This window comes from Arabidopsis lyrata, assembly GCF_000004255.2.
Source record: "Arabidopsis lyrata subsp. lyrata unplaced genomic scaffold ARALYscaffold_1, whole genome shotgun sequence".
In the NCBI taxonomy this organism is placed as follows: domain Eukaryota; kingdom Viridiplantae; phylum Streptophyta; class Magnoliopsida; order Brassicales; family Brassicaceae; genus Arabidopsis; species Arabidopsis lyrata.
Window position 1 is genome coordinate 15,913,153 of NW_003302555.1, and position 17,229 is coordinate 15,930,381.

Sequence of the window (17,229 nt, forward strand, 5' to 3'; positions counted from 1 at the left end):
TCTAGATGTTACCACTATCAACGAATAGCAGATGGTTCTAAAATCTTAAGAGAGAGGCCCATTAAACAGAGTAAGTAAGCATAAGTTTCAATTTTAGAAGTTTACCAAGCATCAAACAAGGACATAAAGACCATAAATTTTGACAAGGTTTGTGATTTTCATCAACATCAAAACAATTTCTGATCTCGTTAAAAAATTAGTTAATAGGTTTAAGATTTAATTAGTAAAAACTTAGGTTTAGCGAGTATTTTCCAAAACATGTTTCAAATTTTAGAGCTATTATTTCCGGAGAGTTTAACATTTTTTGCCGGATTAGCTAGTTTCCAACGATATTTCTTTTTTACGGTAACATATGTAGGTTCACCAGTAATCCTATACTATTATTTGGGAGTACACTTTATAAGATACCCTTAACTAACCTTTTCTTTTGTAAAAAAATTACTTAAGAACGCCATTAGTAATAAAATTTTATAGAGTAAACTAGAATTTAACCCGCGGTACACCGCGGGGCTATTTTTAAAAAAAACATATAATGTTATTTTTAAAAAGATTAACTGAAGATATATTATATTAATTTTTATTTTTAAATGTAAATATCTATCTATGTATTATCTATCTATGTATTATTTAGTGTATTAATACTATTGTTTATGTTTCAATTTTTGAAGTACATATACGAAAACATACATTTTTTTAAAGTAACGATGTATGGTGGATTTTAAAATTTTGAATATTTTACTCCATAGTATACCGTGGGCGGTTTTTTTATAACTAAAAAATTTAAATTTTAAGTTGTATTTGTTTTGTTAATATTGTTTCTTTTGTTTTGTGTTTAAAATTGTATAATTGTATTTTGATTGTTAATTTTAGGATTTCATCCATGATATACCGTTATTTATTAATATTGACCCAAATCCGTCATTCCATATAAACCCGTCTATATTATCCCGTTAGCTAAATCATTAGTGTTATAAAATCCAAGAAAATAAATTATTATTGTTAGGGCTGGGCATTCGGGTGCGCGGGTCGGGTTCGGGTAAAACCCGATCGGGTTCGGGTCCTTCGGGTAGAGGAGTTTATGACCTAATAGGGTAAATCTAAGATATCGGTTCAGTTTCGGTTCGGGTCCAATCGGGTTTGGGTCGGTTCGGGTTTAGAATTTCAGAATCGCTAAATACCCGAAAAAATCGAGTACCCGTCGGGTTCGGGTAAATTATACCCGATTATACTCAAATACCCAAAATTTTACCCTAATACCCGAAAATTTGCCCAAATACCCGAAATTTTTATCCGAATATCCGATTATTATCCGAAATTTTATCCTAATATGCGAATTTTTACTCAAAATTTTACTCGAATAACCTAAATTTTATCCAAACATTCGAAAAACTTACAAATATCTCGTGTATAAATATATTTAGTCTTAAGTATTTAAATACAAATATATTTATTTTTTGATAGTTACTCTCGAATATTTGGATATAAATATATTTAACTTAAATATTAGATATATTTAAAATTTTATAAGTAATTTCGGGTAATCGGGTACCCGTTCGGGTATCGGGTTCGGATCGGGTTCGGATCGGGTTCGGATCGGGTTCGGATCGGGTTTTACTCTATACCCACGGGTACGACAATACAAGACCCAATAGGGTAAATAGCAAATACCCGTACCCGCCCCGAACCTATTTTTTTGGGTCGGTTTCAGTTCGGGTTTTCGGGTCCGGGTTTTTTGCCCAACCCTAATTATTGTTATAAATCCAATAATTTTAGGATCTCACCCGTGGTATACCGTTCTTTGAATGATTTTAAATTTATACTACTAATATATATTTTAAATTATCATATAAAATATATGATTTCAAGTTTTTGTGTTTTTATTTTATGTAAATAAAACAACGGCTTAAATGATGATAGATATAGTTCTTTTTCTTGTATGTGTATATGATTTTTCTATGTGAATATTTTGATTATTATAAATTTAATATAAATATTAATATAAATATTTGTTATAATTTTTTTTGAAGATATATGGAAAGATTGTGTAGAGATTTTTAATTAGAAACAAATTAGGCAAGATATTGTTTGGTTAGTATCTTTATTTAAATTTTGTAAAAGTAAATAATAAATGTCAATGACATGGACTTGTAAATAAGGTGGAACTCTAAGATTTATTTGCTAAGTGTACTCCTAAAATGTATATATAGATTAATTCAACTCATTAAAGATAAAAAAGTCAAATACTATTTTATACAATTTAAGTAATTTAATTTAATTATAAAAACGAAAATATATTATTAATTTCTTTAAAATGAATGACCAATCAAAATGAACATATAAGATTTGATATCTAACTTACCATATTAATTTGTTATTAATCATTATACCCCACATCTCATCTTTATATGATTCTATTTCTATAAATAAATAAATCAGTATATCATCTATATAATAAAAATAAAGTAAAAAATTTTCCGCATATATCAAGATTTGAATTTTTAAAAACGAATATAAATTATTCAATGTATGAAAGAACAAATTTAACTGGTCAAAAATTCATATTTGAGTAATATATTCTTTTTTTTTTAATATCATCAATACTTAATAGATCAAAAATTTATGAAGTATAAATACTCTAATTTGATTTTTTGAAACAAATATTTATAATAAGCGGCGGATTGAATATAATATATTATATGCTGAAATGAGTTATGATCCTTATAACTATTTGAATATTTATATTTAATTTCATATCATTTTATTTAATTCATAATTTTACATACTACAATAAAAAAATTTAAAGATTTTAATTTGGAATATTTTAAAAAAGTTTAATTTAATTTATTAAAGAATATCATAAATATTTTTAATACATTAAAAAGATAAAAAAAAAAAAAAACTATAAATACATTAATTTGATTTTCTAAAAAAATATGTTTAAAATATTTATAGTAGGCGGCGGGTTAAATGTAATGTATTATATGGTAGAAAGTTATGATCCTTATAATAGACGGCATTTTAAGATTTATGATGAGATGAGTTAAATAAGGTTTGACACTTCTAAATATTTAAAAATTTGATTCTGCAAGCAATTTTGAAAATAATAAATAATAGATTGTGCCGCAATATTTTCATAGAGATTGTAAAATGAAAATATAGACTCCACACACGGATTGAATTTGCTATTATTATATACCAAATATATGTTCATAACATATTTGATTATGTGAATAATTGGTAAATTCCGTAATTAGCTCAAACAATTTTCTAATTGAATTTGGTACTACAGTACGGATTGAATTTCATTTATTACAAAATCTAATTGAATTTGGTACTACAGTACGGATTGAATTTCATTTATTAACTTAAAAACAATACTCTAAACTCGACATGTACTATAGTTGTACCAAAAACCTGCATATCATTTTATATTCAGATTAGAGTTGTACTTTATAAAGATTGATCCTAATTTAATATCAGTTTCGGAATCTGATAAAAGTTTAAGATTGCAAATCATATAGTTTATAATCTAAATCTGAAACAATGCAAATATACAGTCATAAGATTAGATCAAACAAAGATTTGGCAGAGCCATTCATTATTTCATTCGAAGATTTCAAAATTGTCTGTATAATCTGTTGAATTTCTTACAACATAACAATTCAATCACTAATCAATTGAAGAACTAAATTCATCGATTTGTATAAGATATCCGATTAAATTTGAGAATTTGGTGTACCTTTAAGTCGAATTTCCAATTCCACTGCTCCGGAACACAATCGATGAACTAATTGAATGCCTTCTTCAATTCCGAAATTGTTTGAGACTAATGAAATTGTATGATTTATCATTCTTTCAGCTGAAGTAAAAAGAATTGACAGAAAAATCGTCGGGTGATATTTATTACAATAATTCCGATTTCTCCTCCATTGTCAGCAATCGAAATCGAAGCAGAAGCAGATTCTTGATTATGGTTTTTTTTTAGACATCGTCGACAAATTGTTTTTTTTTAGACATTATTTTCTGTTTCCTTTAAATTATTTATGCTATTATTAAAAATCAAACCAAAGCAACTTAATTAAAGATTGGGCCTATTGTTAAAATTGAACCCAAATTGGCCCAAAAAATAAACTCTCATAAACTAATAATACAATAAAAAAAAAATGTTGCATAAGTTAATTATTAAATTTTCTAAGTAAATTATTTAAACATACAAACAAACCATACAATTTTATTTAGACTCTCAACATTTTTATATACACTACAATATTATCTCCTCTTATATTATGAAAACATTTTTCCAACTAAGTAAATATAATACAACATTTAATACTATTTACAAATAAAATTAATCATGCTATGACATAAATTTTATAAATTTGACTTTATTCTATTATTTGCTTTTTAATACGAAATTTATATTTTAATTTTATAAAAGAAATTTCGCATCCGTGCTATAGCACGGGTTATGATCTAGTGTTTTAATAAAATTTAGGATGACAAATAAAAACAACTTCGTACTTAGCACAATTGTAGATTAAGCTATATTGATTCATATAACATTGCGATATCTTAGATAATGACCTCATTGTAAAGATTTAAATACTTGAATGAAATTCCTGTTGCAGCAAAAGAAAAAGATAATGACCTCATTATAACAATTAATTTGTAAGATTCAACTCTATTGCATAGATATATATTCATTTATTTAATAAAAGCTTAGAACGCCTAAAATGGTGAAGGCTTTAAGTAAGTATTCTAAACGCTAGATATTTAATAGCCATCGATATAGAGCCTACCACTTTCTTGAGTAATGACTTACACTAATGAAACAAGATTTATAATCGACCCTAATCCAGTAATCCTTACTGCAAAAAAGATTTATAATTAATGAAAACCAAAAAAACTAATTTCGGATGACAAAAAAAAAAAAAAACTTGTCGAACACGTTCAAGTCCATAAACGTGTTCGATTAAAACCCAACTAGTTAATTAGAAGATGTGATGCATCATATAATCGAATTATTTTAAATTTGATTGAAGATAACAAGTAATTGTCCGAATGTTTCTACGGGTGCAATTTCAATTTTTTTCTCATTTCTTTTCACGTCTCAACGGGTTGACTTTTAACGGATGCTTCTTGGAAAAGGAAGAAACAAACTTATAATACGAAATTACGAATATATAATAATTTCAACCGGCATTGATAATTTTAAAATATGACATCAAACAAGTATATAAAGCAACCTAGAATCAACAAATTAATTCATACCAAGTCTCAACACAATCTCGAGGAAGATGATGATACAAGACAAAAGTCACCTAAAACCATTGGAGAAGAAGAAGATGGTTGCAACAGTTATCGATGCCATCCTCGGAAACGACGTGTCCACTTTACTCGCTCTCGCAGAGGAGAATCCATTGGTATTGAAGGAGAGATTACAGAGGGATACTCTCGGTGGGACGGTTTTGCACTTAGCGACTAAGCTTGGGCATAAGGAAATTGTGGAGACTATAATTAAGCTTTGTCCTTCTCTTGTCGGAGTTACCAACCTTGATGGCGACACTCCTCTTCATTTTGCTGCTCGCTGGGGACATGCGACCATTGTGGCTCAGATATTAGCGTCTGGATATGCTGAGTTCACCGCGCTCAACGAACGAGGAGAAACCGCCTTCGTTGTTGCTTGCCGCTACACTCGCCCCGATGTCGCTAGTCTTATATTGGAAGAAACAAGTTCTATCACGATCGGGGAATTTTATGCGACGTTTGTTCTTGGAGAATATACGGGTTAGTGTGTTTATTTACTTTTAGTTTTTCATGTCTCCATGACCTCCATCACCAAAAGTTACTTTACCTCCTTTGATTTTCTTGACATCTTGTAAGTAATCTTTTGTGCCTGTCATGTGGCGAGAACACCCACTATCAAAGTACCAAGGACTCTTTTTCTCGCATTCCTCTGTGACTAACGCCATGTTGCATCTAAAACCAAGTCCTGCTCTACTTCATGTATCTCTTTCTGCAGTTCTTCTGACTAGAGTTGGATATAGATCAATTTTCTTTACCCAGATTTGATGTTTATACCCATTCCATGTAAATTTCCTTTGATACCTGAGTTTCCCACTTTCTCCCAGTACTTGTAACAATGGATCTTTATGTGTCCAATCTTTCCACAGAAATAGCATCTGATGCCTTTGAAAACACTTTTTCTTGATTCATCTTGTGCATGATGAGACATTCCTCCAGACACAAACTTGGTTTGACCTGTGCTTGTTTCTCCATGACCAGTGTACCCTAGTCCTCTGTTTGTTTTTTCTGTCCTTCCATAGCTTAGAATCTGATCTAGTTGTTTTGTTCCAGCAAACATGTGAATCTTCCGATGTTGTTGATTAAGTTCTGTTTGTAGTCCTACAGATATCTTCCTTTCAGCGATCAGTTCTTTCTCCAAATTATCAGCTTTAGCAGACAAGCTTAGTTTTTCTTTCATCAAACTTAAACTTTCTTTGCTAATCTTCTTTTCATCTTCTAGTTGATTATATAATAGTTCAACAAGTGATTCGAGACGTATCTTTTCTTTCAGCAATTCTTGATTTTCTGTTCCAAGTTTAATCAAAGTTTCTCTCACCTCTTTGTAACTTTCAACAAAATTCACTTGTTGTTCTCGATCTGATTCAGAGTCAGTTTCTTCTTCACCTTCAACAAACTCAGTAATGCCTATCAATGCTACATAATTTAAGATGTCTTCTTCTTCACTCTCTTCCTCAGATTCTTCTTCAATACCAATCATTGATTTCTCTTTTCGACTACTGATACAGTCATCTTGAGCATGTCCCATTCCTTTGCATGTTGTGCATTTAGTTTCTCGTTTCTTGACTGTTGGACATTCACGAATAAAGTGTCCATACCCTTTACATTCATGACATTGCATGTCAGCTTTCTTTGATGGTTTGGTATCGTCAGAATTCTTTTTGAATGATCCAAACTTCTTCTGTCCTTGTCCTTGTTCTGCTCTCTTTAACAACCGATCAAACCTTCGAACTAACAAACTCAATGAATCTTCTTCTTCTGTTTGAGATTTGCTTTCACAAGATGTCAACGCCAACTCTTTTGGTTTCTTAGTTCCTCCTAATTCAAGCTCATGAGCCTGAAGCATCCCTACAACTTCAGCAAAACTGAGAGTATCAGTATTATTCGAAACTGTTAGAGCTGTTTTGTACGCCATAAATCTCGGAGGTAGACATCTTAGAAATTTCTTGACCAACTTCTTGTCTTTATACTTCTTCCCAAGAGTTAAAGCTTCTTGCGCTAATGAACTTAGTTTAGAGCTGAAATCAGAGATTGAATCTTGCTCATCCATCTTCAGATTCTCGAATCTTGAAGCTATCAAATCTTTTCTTGAAGTCTGAACCTTAATCGTTCCCTCATAGTGTGTTTGCAGAATATCCCAAGCTTCCTTAGCAGTTTCACAGCCCTGAATTAAGTCAAATTGTTTCCTTCCAACACTGCAGTGAATAGCTGTGAGAGCTCTAGCATTGTATTTAGACTTTTTCTTCTCATCTTCAGTCCAGTCTGACTCGGGTTTGGCTGTGAAGCTTCCATCTTCATTCTTAATTTGTGGTTCTTTCCATTCTTCCAAGACAGCTTTCCAAGCTAACACATCTATCCCTCTTATCACAGATTTGATTCTTGACTTCCAAAAACCATAGTTACAATCGTCTAGAACAACCTTCGCGTTTTTAAGCAGTTCTTGATAGCTCTCCATCTTTTCCACAAGATCTCACCTGTATGTAATCTTCACAAGCGACCGCTCTGATACCAATTGTAAATGCAAGAGCTACTAAGTTTTGAATTAGTTCACGATGTAACACAGAATTTCTCAAAACTCTTTCGATTAATAGAAAATATGTTTACAAGGTTTCTCCTTTAACACTATTTTCTATTCTCACTAAGTCTTGTTCCTTAATCACAGACGATTAAGAACAATAACTCTCCTTAAACCCCTTAGCTCTCTTTAAGCCTCTAATTCTCTATTTCTCTCAAACTAAGACTTAATAGCTAGGAATTCTCTCTCGTGATTGTGCTCAGCTTTCTGCAAGCCTTAGCACCCTATTTATACTAAATAGGTTGAGACCATACAACAGGTCGATTTCCAATTCTAAAACTAATTGGAATGGACAATTTCCTTTTTCTTTATGGAATAGGAAATTGTCCTTTGTCTTCATGTTTTCCTTTTCTTCTTGCAAAAGGAAACTCTTCAGTCTTCTAGAATCTTCTCTAAGCTTCTAGTCTTCACTTCAAACCACCATAACAAGATTCTGCATATTTCCTTAATCTTGTTCATGTTGCTCTGTTCTCTTGAGTTACTTCTTGACTTAGTTCAGGTACTCCTTCAGAAGCTGCATCTTCAGAATATACGGGTTAGTGTGTTTATTTATTTTTAGTTTTTCTTACATTTGAAATGGTATAAAACTATACATAATAAGCAACTTGGTCAAGATTAGGCGACTTCTGTTACAAAATATTTTTGCTATATATCAAGTCAGAATTAGACGTAACTCAAATTTTGATTGCAAGTCCAATTCACTATGTTTTTTCACAAAGGCAAAACAAATTTTAACTGACGTATAAAAAATATATTCGAACATGAAAATGAGAAATATAATTGAAGATTTAATTAATCCTTTTGAATATAAAAATCAACATGAGTTCATAGGTAGAAACATGCATGTGGGACAAACTGTAATAAAGGGTTTCAAACTTGATGACTGAACCTATTAGTAGCTAATAAGTAAACAAAAATCAACATGTATTTATATAACTCGAGTGTGTGTGGACCGATGAAATGCTCAATTCCAATTCTGAAGCCTTGTAGAGAGGGTCAACAAAGATGGTTTCACACCTTTGCATTTGGCGGCCATGAAATGCTCAATTCCAATTCTGAAGGAGTTTTCGGATAAGGCTCCAAGATCCTTCGACATACTAACACCATCAAAGGAAACTGTTTTCCATCTAGCTGCGGAACACAAAAATACGCCGGCGTTCTATTTCATGGCAGAGAGTCCCGATAGAAACAGTCTTCTCCACCAGGTGGATAGATATGGCAACACTGTACTACACATTGCGGTCATTGTGGAAGTCGAAACTAACACAATCGAGATTTGTCTAGGGTTTTATTTTAGGGATACGATAATTGTGAATTCTCAAAGAACAACAGAAACGATTGTAACCAAAGATGGTGTTCTTGATCTTATTGATGAAAAGAGTAGTTTTGATCGTACAAGAGTTTGATCGTAAAAGAAAAAGGTGTTTGTGCTGTGAGAGCTTTGCGTAGTATAATTTCTAGAGCGATATTGCTTGCCCTTTGCTTGAGCCTTGAGTCTCTTTATATATAGGTGATAAACCGCCTCTCCAGCGATATTCTCGGAAGATTTCCATTTATCTTGAAGTCGGCTCAGAATATCGCGGATTAGGATAGTTTCCTTATTTTTCGGAGTCTTTGGGAGATTTCCTGATTTGAATCGATCCTTCTAGATTCTCTCTTATCATTTCCGGGTATATCGGAAATGATCCTTCTTGTTCGGAAATGATACCTTGCTTGGAAATGGTACTTTGAAAGCGAATATTTACTAAGGCTTTACCTCGGGCGATGATGAAGACTTCACCTCGGAGAAACTTGTGCAATCGGCTCGGGTACACAGGAAGGACTGGCTCGGGCACTCTAGGATGGCTTCTTCGGGTGTCCCCGAGGCGATGGGCTCAGAAACTCCCGAGGCGACCAGGCTCGGGTACCCCCGAGGCAATTGGGCTCGGGTGCTTGAGACGTCTTGTTCAGGGTATCCCCGAGGTGATGGGCTCGGGTGCTTGAAACGTCTTGTTCAGGGTATCCCCGAGGCGATGGGCTCGGGTGCTTGAAACGTCTTGTTAAAGTATCCCCGAGGCGATGGGCTCGGGTATACTAAATCGATTAGACGGATATCCCGAGGTGAATGATGCTATGCCCCGAGGTGATCACTGAAAGACTCCCGAAGTGTTCTAAGTCTGGCTCGGCGCCAAAGGGTGGAATCCGACCCCAACAGTTAGCCCCCCAGCTCGTTAGTTTGGAGAACCAAGCGTGACGAGCTTTATGACAATTAGGCCGAGCCGTTTACTTTGAACAGTTCGGTCCCTTTAAAGTTTTTGGCGATTCGAATTCCTCTGTCGTTTCATCTTCTCTTGGCGTGTGACGGTTGGGATTCCTTCTCGAGAAGTGGAAAGGTCCTTTCGCTGATTCCCGAGATTTGTGCGGATGCGAAGTATCCTACTCACTTCGTTTGTGCCCGACGCGCCTCAGACGCGGATACGATGTGTTTTATTTGGCTCGTTCGTACCCGACGCGCCCCAAATCTCTATAAATGTTAAGCCTCCGATTCATTTTTTCATTTCGCAATTGCAAAGGAAAATTTTCAAGGTTCGTTCTCTTCTCTCTGATCTTGAGTTCTTGCATTTTCTACTTTTTCCGTTAATACTTCCGTCATAGCGCCACCGTCATTAGATCTAGGTTGATTTCTCCGATCTGTCAAACTTTGTTCCTCCGATCAACTTCTTCAATCTCCCGAGCCAGAAAATGTCTCTCTCTGATTCCAGCGACTCGCCCCGAGGTGACACTCATCTCCCCGTCTACAAGAGAAAGATGGTCTGGAGTTCCTCGAGCGACCCCGAGGCGGATACCACGGACCATCAGATCGTGTTGTACCGTGGTAGTGATGCAGAGTCGGCTTCACGGGAAGAAGACCTGAGCCGTTTCATCGTTCGGGAAGACGTGATTGCAAATGTGGCTCGGGATCAGGATTTGCCTGATGATCCCGAGGCGATTTTGAGTAGAAGGAGGATCCATCCACCGGCAGCTGGTGAAGCTGGAGTATCGTGCTGGCGAAATGCCCCCGAGGCGCCTCTACTTCCTATTAAGGCCGAGGAGGTTCACTACGATTCTGACGAGGCGGCTAGGTTGCTCCAAGCTAAAGTCCAAGCAGCCAAGGGTCAACAGAAGAGAAAACAAGCCAAGAAAGCTAGGAAACCTGATCCCCCGGGTTCTACTTTATGCACGGAGGATTCCCTTCGGGATCTCAAGGCTCGATTTGGTTTTAGCGAGGGGGTTGAACTGAGACTTCCAACTCCAAATGAGCGAGCCGATGATCCACCCGAGGGGTTTTTTACCCTTTATGAGGGGTTCTTCTATCATTGCTACCTTTGGCTTCCAATCCCGAGGCCGATTTTGGCGTTTCTGTGGTCGTACAAGATTGCTTTATCCCAGATAACGACCCGAGGCTTGCGGCATCTAGTGGGGATTTTAGTCCGAAGTATTGAGACGGTCAATCTTGTTGACCTAAGCCACTTAAGGAATCTCCTAGAGATCCGGCGCATACCGGGCCCTGTTGAGAGATTTTACATATCTCCGAGGCCAAATAGGAGGGTTATCGGTGGTTTCCCGAGCAAGGATGAGAAATACACCGACCATTTCTTCTTCGTAGCCTTGAATGAGTATAGTGTCCACGAGGACTACTTAGGGAAAGTTGTTGGAAAGTGGAGACAAATCGGTACTACGCCCGAAGCCGTATTTGCTGTCTTGTTTTGCTTTAACCTTTTCACTGACCGTTTTTCTTGTTCATGCAGATCGGAACCCGTCGTTTCTCGAAGACATTCCCGAAGGTTTTCTAGATCTCCACGACGAACTAATTGCTCGGAAGTGCGATTGGACAAAACACTTCTCCCAGGAAAGAATCGAGAGAGCCTTGCGTTTGTTGCACGGAGCTCCCTGCCAGTCTTCTTCAGAATCATCCGACCACCGTCTAGATCACCTCATTGAAATGGAAGGAGCTGCGCAATCTCTGAGAGCCAGGAAGGCTGTTGAAAAGAAGGCGGCTAAGGAAAAAGCCGTTTTGGAGGCAAACTTCAGACCTCCTACTCCTCCCGAGGCCAACCCTGAGGTCGTTATTGGTGCCGAGGCAACTGATGAAGCTCGGGATATGGTTTCGATCGTTCCCGAGGTGGCCGGACACATCTCCCCTACGACCGACGTCCCCGAGGTGGTAGGGACTCTGGTCGTTGCTGCTCCAGCCGCCGAGGCGAAATCCAAAACCAGGGGAAAAAGACCCCGAGGTGATGGCTCGGGAGTTTCTAGGAAGGAGAAAAGGAGTCGTAGCGAAACTCCAGTGTACAAGGACAAGATCGCTTCGGCGAACTTTGTTGCTTCTTGCTCGGGTCCACCACTGTCTACTCCCGATGCCTTGTTGGAGGCTCAAAACTACCGTGAAACCGCTGCCGGATTCCTGAAGGTATCATCGATCTGTTCTTGACCTATTTTACTATCGTTTCCATATTTGTTTGCTAATGATTCTCGTTCTATTTCAGGCCTTCCATTCGATGAATTCCATGGTTCGGGCCTATGATTCTGGAGCTCGGAAGTCCGAGCTGGCCCGTGAGAGATCGGAGACGTCCCGAGCTAAGGTCGAAGCTAAGTTGTCCGAGGCGATCGCGGCTAAACAGGAAGCTGAGGCGTTGGCCAAGGCCGAGAAGGTGGAGCGATTGAAAGTTTCTGAGGATAGCCTGCGGACTCAGAGAAAGCTTGAGGCCGAGGTCGAACGACTCCATCGGTTATTTAATGAGGAGAAGGCTCTCCGGGAGAAGGAGATTGTCAGAGAAAGGAGGGCAGCCAAAAGGGAGTTTGCCGAGAAGGTCAGGGCTATCGAGGCGAAGATGGACCAGTTCGGGGAGGTATCCACGCGCTACATGTACTTGGTGCAAGCGCGGGCCAATGCCGAGCTGATAGCCGAGCTGGAGGAAGGGAAAAGGGTAGAAGATGAGAAGGCCGAGGTCCTTCAATGGACGGCTGAGTATGGGGACGCCGAGGATGAGTACGTCCGTCTCGGGACCGAGCTGCGAGAGGACTTGAAGCTTCCTCCGGTTTCCCCGAACTCTGTCGACGATAGCTTCGGGAACCGTTCGATCGAAGGTGCCGCGGCTGCGATAGGCGTTGCCGACCAGTCTGGTTCGAACCGAGGTACCGAGGTAGCTCAAGTTTCACCGGTTAACCAAGACTCGATCTGATCCCGAGATATCTTTTTATTCTCTCTTTTCCCCTTTTTTTTTGTAAGACATGCATGGACGGCTTTATCCACTGGATGTTAAGTATTTTTATCTTAAAACTTTTCCGAACTAAATCCAATACTAATGTCAAATATCTAGATTTAGCTTCCGAGCCAACAGCGAGAGGAACCGTGCACCAGTGTTAAGTTAACCGGGTTTATGATTTGCTTGTTGAGAAGTTAAATCCAAATGTTTAAACTTTTCGAGCCAAAAGTGTAGTGAGTCGTGCACCAGTGTTAGGATAACTGGGTTTTGACTAAGTGGGACTAATCCTTATCGGTTGCGACCCGAGCTGATGTAGTCGAAACCAGTGCTTAGAAGCGAACTGGGGTACCAGTGTCGAAGTCAACTGGGTTTTCTGAAGACAATTTCCTTATGGCAAGATATCTCCGACCGAATTGTCTCGAATGCTTGTATAGCGCGCTGTAACCGAAGTGGTGAAAAGAGCTTTTTCTGTCCGAGGACGTGGCCATCGTCCGAACGAACTTTTAGCTTTATAGGTCGATAGGATGACCGTTAAAATTTCCGAGGTGGATAAAATTGATAATCCGAAGGGTAAAAACTTAGAGAACTTGAAAAAATTTAGTGGGAGTATATATGTATACGGACCCACTCCCCCCCTTTTTTAATTAGGGGGGGTAGCTGAACTCGTCCGAAGACGAGCTGCCTACGTACCCTTTTCAGGGATCAAGCCACCCCGTAGTTCGAGTACATGCGTACCTTAGGTTTTTAGCGGTAATATTTCCTTAGATTCATTGCGTTCCAGGATCTAGGTACCGCTTTGCCGTTCATGTTGATGAGTTCGTAGACGCCGGGACGGATTACCTTTGCGATCGTGTAAGGTCCCTCCCAATTCGCGCCGAGCTTACCTGCGTTCTGCTCGGCGGTGTTCTGGAAAACTTTGCGCAGTACGAGATCTCCTTCGTGGAAACGGCGATGCTTAACGTGAGAGTTATAGTACCGAGCCGTTGCATTCTGATAGTTCTGCATACGGATCAAAGCTGAATCTCTTCTCTCGTCAATTAAGTCCAGCTCGTCCAGCATCATCTGAGTGTTGGAATTTTCCTGCTCGGGGAGAAAACGTCTTCTTAGTCCCAGGATCTCGGCTTCGGTGGGAATCACACACTCCGCGCCGTAGACGAGGGCGAATGGCGTTTCTCCCGTGGCCCGCCGCGGCGTGGTTCTATGCGACTATAGTACTCCTTCCAATTCGTCAGCCCAGCGGCCTTTCTTCGCGTCGAGACGCTTTTTTATTCCGTCGAGAATCGTCTTGTTGGCTGCTTCGGCTTGACCGTTTCCCTGAGGGTACCAAGGCGTAGACTTGCTGAGGCGAATTCCCCATTTCTCGCAGAATCCTTCGAACCGAGCCGAAATAAACTGCGATCCGTTGTCCGTAACGATCTCGTAAGGTATCCCATGGCGGCATATGATGTTCTTCCAGACGAAGTTCTCGACCTGCGCATCTTTGATGCTGGCGTAAGAGTCCGCCTCGATCCATTTGGAGAAGTAGTCTGTTAGTACGAGGACAAGTTTCTTCTGCTTGGAGTTGTGTAGAGGTCCGATGATGTCCATGGACCATCGCATGAATGGATAAGGCGAAGTCATGGAAGAGAGGAGCTCGGCGGGTTGATGAATGGTTGGTGCGTGCCTCTGGCATTTATCACATCGTTGAGAAAACTTCTCGCAGTCTTTGACCATCGTCGGCCAAAAATATCCGTGGCGTTTGATCTTTATAGCCAGGGCTCTTCCGCCAGAATGGTTTCCACAAGATCCGCCGTGTACTTCTTCCATGACTCTCCCAGCTTCATTTCCTTCGACACAAATAAGGAGGGGGCCAGAAAATCGCCATTTAAAGAGCTCTCCGTCGATCAGAGTATACCGAGCCGCTTTGGCCTTAAGCTTCCGAGCCGCCCATTTTTCAGTAGGAACTTCTCCATCGGCGATGTAGCTTCGGATGGCTCCGATCCATTTGGCGTCGCTTCCGTATTCGGGCTCGGTTGCGTCCGTAGTTTGCTGGTCTAGCTGTTCGATGTCCATTTCTTCCGGTTCTTCTGTCTCCCGAGCTGTTAGAACTTGATCCTTGCTATTATCTTCAATGCTCGGCTTTTCGATGAACTCAACCGGTATGATCCTCTTCAGATTTGGGTCGGAGGTTGAAGCTAGAGCCGCTAAGGCATCGGCCGATGTGTTCTCACCTCGTGGGATTCTGGTTAACTCAAACTCTCTGAACTATTTCGCCAAGTCTTGCGTGAGAGCAAGATACGCTTCCATTCGTTCGTCGCGAGCCGCATATTCTCCATTGAATTGATTAGCCACGAGCTGGGAGTCGCAAAAGGCTCGCAGCTTGTTGATCTTAAGTCCCCGAGCCAGCTTAAGTCCTGCTATCAGCGCTTCGTACTCAGCCACGTTGTTAGTCGCGTCGAAATTTAGCCGAAAGGATTGTTCAAGGATTTCACCCTCTGGTGATGCGAGGCGGATTCCGACGCCAGAACCTTGTTTTGAGGATGAGCCGTCGACGTGGAGGATCCAAACAGCGTTGGGTGACTCTTCTCGGACGTTCTCCGTTGGCAGCTCGATGATGAAATCGGGCAGGACTTGAGATTTCGCGCATGTTTTGTTTCTGTATTCGATGTCATACTCGCTGAGTTCTACTGCCCACTTAGCTAGGCGTCCTGATTGGCTTGGACTGTGCAAGATGGTTCGGAGTGATACGGGCGCCATGACGACAATTGAGTGAGACTGGAAATACGGCCGTAGCTTCCGAGCTGACATTACTACGGCGAGGGCGAGCTTTTCAGTTTGCGGGTAGCGTGTTTCCGCGTCGGTGAAAGTTTGCGAGACATAAAATATCGGCTTCTGCTCCCCTCTGTCTTCCCTGACTATGACTCCACTTATTGCCGTATCAGAGACTGCGATGTACAGGAATAACGGCTCGCCCGGGACTGGTTTCGCTAACACCGGTGGATTAGCCAAATACTTCTTCAGTTCCTGGAAAGCTTCTTCGCAGCGATCGGTCCATTCGAATTTCTTGTTCCCGCGCAGAGTATCGTAGAAAGCCAGGCATTTGTCAGTGGACCGCGAGATGAATCGGTTCAAGGCTGCGACTCTCCCGGTGAGACGTTGGACTTCGCGCTTGTTCTGTGGTGAGGGCATGTTCAGTAGAGCATCGATTTGCTTCGGGTTTGCTTCGATGCCTCGGTGAGTTACGAGATATCCCAAGAATTCTCCTGACTTTACCGCGAAACGACATTTTGCCGGATTGAACTTCATGTTGTGCTTGTTGAGCTGGCGAAAACAGTCGCGTAGATGGGCTATGTGATCGCTTTCTTCAAGGGATTTGACTAACATGTCGTCGATATAAACTTCCATCGTCTTCCCGAGCTGTTCGGAGAACATCCTGTTGACGAGCCGTTGATACGTTGCGCCAGCGTTCTTGAGTCCGAAGGGCATGACTTTGTAACAGTAGATACCTCGGTCTGTGATGAATGCTGTCTTCTCGCGATCGTCGGGGTGCATGTGAATCTGATTGTATCCTGCGAAAGCATCCATGAATGATAGCAACTTATTTCCCGCGGTTGTTTCCACTAAACGATCGATATGTGGGAGCGGAAAACTGTCTTTAGGGCAAGCTTTGTTCAGATCGGTGAAATCGACGCAGACTCTCCACTTGCCGTTCTTCTTTTTAACCACGACAGGATTTGCTAACCAGTCCGGATATCTTGCTTCAGAGATCGAGCCGATCTTCAGGAGCTTTTCTACTTCGGCGTTCACTGCATCTGCGCGATCTCGACCCAATTTTCTTCGCTTCTGCTTGATGGGCTTGAAAGATGGGTCAACATTCAGCTCGTGGCAGATTACGTCGATGCTTACCCCAGGTAGATCTTCAGCCGACCAGGCGAAGGTGTCGATGTTCTCTTTGAGGAATGAGATGAGCTCGGTCTTGATTTCTTCGGTTAAGTCGCTGCCAATTTCCACGCATCGTTCAGGCCGTTCGTCGTCGAGGCTAATGGAGATTACAGGATCCGAGGTAGGCTTCTTCTCCTCGCGCGCCTCCTCGATCTGTAATTGCTATAACCGTTTAGATATAGCCTTCTCTTCACTCCGGCCAAG

The 17,229-nt window shown here is 39.9% G+C and overlaps 2 protein-coding genes across 2 annotated transcripts; both read left to right on the top strand.

Annotated features, from left to right (window-relative positions):
* The first annotated feature begins 5,345 nt into the window (after positions 1-5,345).
* Positions 5,346-5,792, top strand: LOC110224406 (ankyrin repeat-containing protein At5g02620). Its single transcript, XM_021010456.1, has one exon. The coding sequence runs from the start codon at positions 5,346-5,348 to the stop codon at positions 5,790-5,792; it is 447 nt and encodes a 148-aa protein (XP_020866115.1).
* A 3,084-nt stretch (positions 5,793-8,876) lies between these two features.
* Positions 8,877-11,826, top strand: LOC110224407. Its single transcript, XM_021010457.1, is given in 3 exon segments — positions 8,877-8,912; positions 8,915-9,120; positions 11,806-11,826. Coding segments are annotated over 3 exon segments (255 nt in total). The 5' UTR covers positions 8,877-8,884.
* The last annotated feature ends 5,403 nt before the right edge of the window (positions 11,827-17,229 follow it).